Consider the following 2,962-nt stretch of genomic DNA (forward strand, 5'->3'; position numbering starts at 1 on the left):
AAGAAAGCACCGAACTCCCCTGGGGAGGAGGGGCAGATTCAAAGTCTGGCGCTGAAGCTGAATATTCTGTGGTGCAGAGGGTGGGGGTGGGGTATGGCAGTGAAGCCAGATATTCCGGAGCACAGGAGGCGGGCACCGGGGCTAAAGCCGGGTTTCTCAAGGCAGGAGAGGTAGGGGCTGAAGCCGGGACGTGTGACCTTTCCCTTGATGCAATTGAGGGTGCTGGGATTCCCGAGATATATGGGAAGGGTGGGATCCCCGGCATGGGCGGGGGCAGGGCTCCCCCCCAGCTCCATTGGGGCGGGAGGGCTGCCGGGGGAAAGGCCCCCGGTGCGGGCGGAGGGGGGGCTGGCGGGGGAAGCCCCGGAGCCAGGGGGAGGAGGGCAGCTTCTGGTGCTGGCGGCGGAGGCAATACTTCTAAAGGGTCTGAAAGGCAGGAAAGGACTCCACTACTAGAAAAGTAGTAAAGTAGGTATGTTTTATTCCAGCGCTGGGACGCATGGGGGATAGCTCCTCCAAAATCATGCGTGCCTACAGCTGTTTTCAGCTCGGTATTTATCGGGTTACAAGTTCCATATTCATTAAGTTTCCTAACAAACTCATACATATTCATCACCTAGCCCCGCCCAGCCTCGCTTCGTATTATAATGAACTCAAAAGTCATTTACATCCGCATTGCGCTTGCGCAGTGTTGTCTGGTGGTTGTGGTAGGGGTCTCTCGGGGGTCTTGTGACGAAGTCAGGGAGAGTCTTCCTCGTCTGAACTTTTCACCTTTCTCTCCTGCGCATGCTCTTTTATACCTTTGGCCTGGGTTTAAGCTTTGGGACTGGTTTGAGCTAGTTTTGGGATGAAGCAGGATGCCTGTCTGAGACTCCCCCTGGTTTTATCAGCAGTCTCTTATCTTCTTCTTCCTGCTCTGGTATGCTGACCAAGCTAGATGCATTGTTCCTAACAAACGAATTCTTTTGCTCCCCATCCCCCTGATTCAGTCCCCCCTTTTCTAAAGAGTTAGTAAATTCTTTTACTAATACTTAAATTCTTCTCCTAATGAATTTTTTTGGTAGGCATTTCTTAATGTTTTCCCGTGTGCGTTTGACAAAGTAGTTAGGACTGATAGTCTTTTTAGTACTCTATAGTTCCAAATAAGTAACGCGATAGACAGCGCAAGACAGGTGCTAACCAAGGTTAATAAGACAATGATGGGGTGACATAACGTATTTAGGATACCAGTTGCGGTAGGTGACCACCCGAAAAGTGAGTCCCACCAGTTATGACTTGCGTCTTGTCTCACTCTTTGCAAAATTCTGCTGATTTCTTGTGTGTCATAATGGACAGTGACTAAGGTCTTTTCCCCGTTTCTTTGGATTTCTTTCAAAATTTCCATGAGGTCTTGATGCTTTACTAATTGCTTTACTAATGTTAGGTTCATCCCAATAGGTGTGGGTAGCAATTTATGGTAAACGGTATAGTTAGACCTTATTAATTGATGAGATACGACTGGTGCTAAATACGAAAAGTCACACCCAACAATCTTGGCAAAATTACAAATACAAAAATTAGAGTGATTCCTGGCAGTTACATTTATAACATTGTCATCTATCATCATTGAAGTGCAGGTAGTTCTTAAGCACACACAGCCTTGCCCAACATATACGAGTACAGTTTTCGGTGAAGTGTCTGGGTGGATCTCAAAGTGACATATGCCTTGTTCTGTATCAAGACATATGTCTCTGGCATCAAGTGTATTACTTTCACAGATAAATCCTTGTTGTTCCCGTGTAATACAAGATTCTAAATTCACTGTTTGCCATTTTTCTCTTACCATCCGAGCCCATACTCTATGTTCAGAGGGGTAGAAAACTGTCCCTTTATGGTTTAATCCCAATGCGACAATAGGATGAATTACATAAACTGTGGCATTCCGTATCGTAAGCACAAAGGCAGTAGCTATGTTAGTCATTGGGTCATAGGTGAAATTTACCAAGGTCCACCAGGATTGGAGCTTTCTTTCTAATTTAGTAGCATTGTTCCAAACAGCCTCTCGGATCTCAATAGGAAATACACCTTCATTACCCTCTCTTATGATTAAGGAAGCTGTGGACTGCATCCATAATTGAGCTTGTATGCAGCTAAAGGCTAATGAGACATTGTCCTGAGCTGTGCCAAGTGTGTTTAATATCAGTTCGTGATCCAGGTTGCTGATTTTTGCAAGGTCTGGGAGTATTTTTGAGACTTGCCACTGGCTGTTTCCTAATGCTAATAGGGAAGATTGTAGGGGCTGTTTTAATTTGGTCAGGTCACTGGTTGCCGTGGCCAGTTTATTCATCAGTATCTCTGAATCAATTCCATTTATAACTCCCAGCCCTGTTCCTAGCATGCCACTCAGGTCTCTCCGCATTCTGCCCTTGAGGGGGGTTTGCTTCTGCAGCCAGGCTGTCCACCCTTCAAGGGATGTTTGAATTAAAGGGGAGCAGGCTGGTTGGATTTCAGAAATGTTAATTTGCATTAGTAGTTCTACACACTTAAGAGACCATTCTGGGTTAAACAGCAGTAATTGTTGGCCTGTGTTCCTCACTACATAAGGGCCAATCTCATAAACCTTTGGCTCAGATTTAAGTAGTGTGACCTGGGTTCGGATCTGATTGCCAGAGTAGGTCATAGTGGGCCTAGCCATGGCATTTATCTGGAATTTGAATGAGAGTCCATTACTGCCTTGGCCCCAAAGACAAACCACTTCCACAGTCTGTACTAATGTAAAATTATACCAACAGTCTGCTTCACTTGCGTAACTACAGATTTCACGGTGTTTGTCTGTAGAAGTAGTTGAGACACTGATTTGGGTTGCTTTTTTGTGAGTAGTCCCGTTAATCATTCGGCATCCAATCTTGATTTTTTCTCCTACAGTCCCCTGGAGCTGCCAAGTTCTTTGTTTTTCCCACTCTTGCTTTGTATACACTTGGTT

At 45.6% G+C, this 2,962-nt stretch overlaps 1 protein-coding gene across 1 annotated transcript; it reads right to left on the minus strand.

Annotated features, from left to right (window-relative positions):
• Positions 1–461: 461 nt before the first annotated feature.
• On the minus strand, positions 462–2,659 carry LOC138100580 (uncharacterized). Its single transcript, XM_068998449.1, has one exon. It carries the CDS (start codon positions 2,657–2,659, stop codon positions 1,025–1,027), a length of 1,635 nt encoding a protein of 544 aa, XP_068854550.1. The 3' UTR covers positions 462–1,024.
• Positions 2,660–2,962: the final 303 nt, after the last annotated feature.

The sequence above is a fragment of the Aphelocoma coerulescens genome, unplaced genomic scaffold (assembly GCF_041296385.1).
Source record: "Aphelocoma coerulescens isolate FSJ_1873_10779 unplaced genomic scaffold, UR_Acoe_1.0 HiC_scaffold_114, whole genome shotgun sequence".
Lineage (NCBI taxonomy): Eukaryota > Metazoa > Chordata > Aves > Passeriformes > Corvidae > Aphelocoma > Aphelocoma coerulescens.

Coding starts and splice junctions, on each gene's coding strand:
- LOC138100580 (XM_068998449.1), bottom strand. CDS start 2,659: ATGACCTACTCTGGCAATCAGATCCGAACCCAGGTCACACTACTTAAA.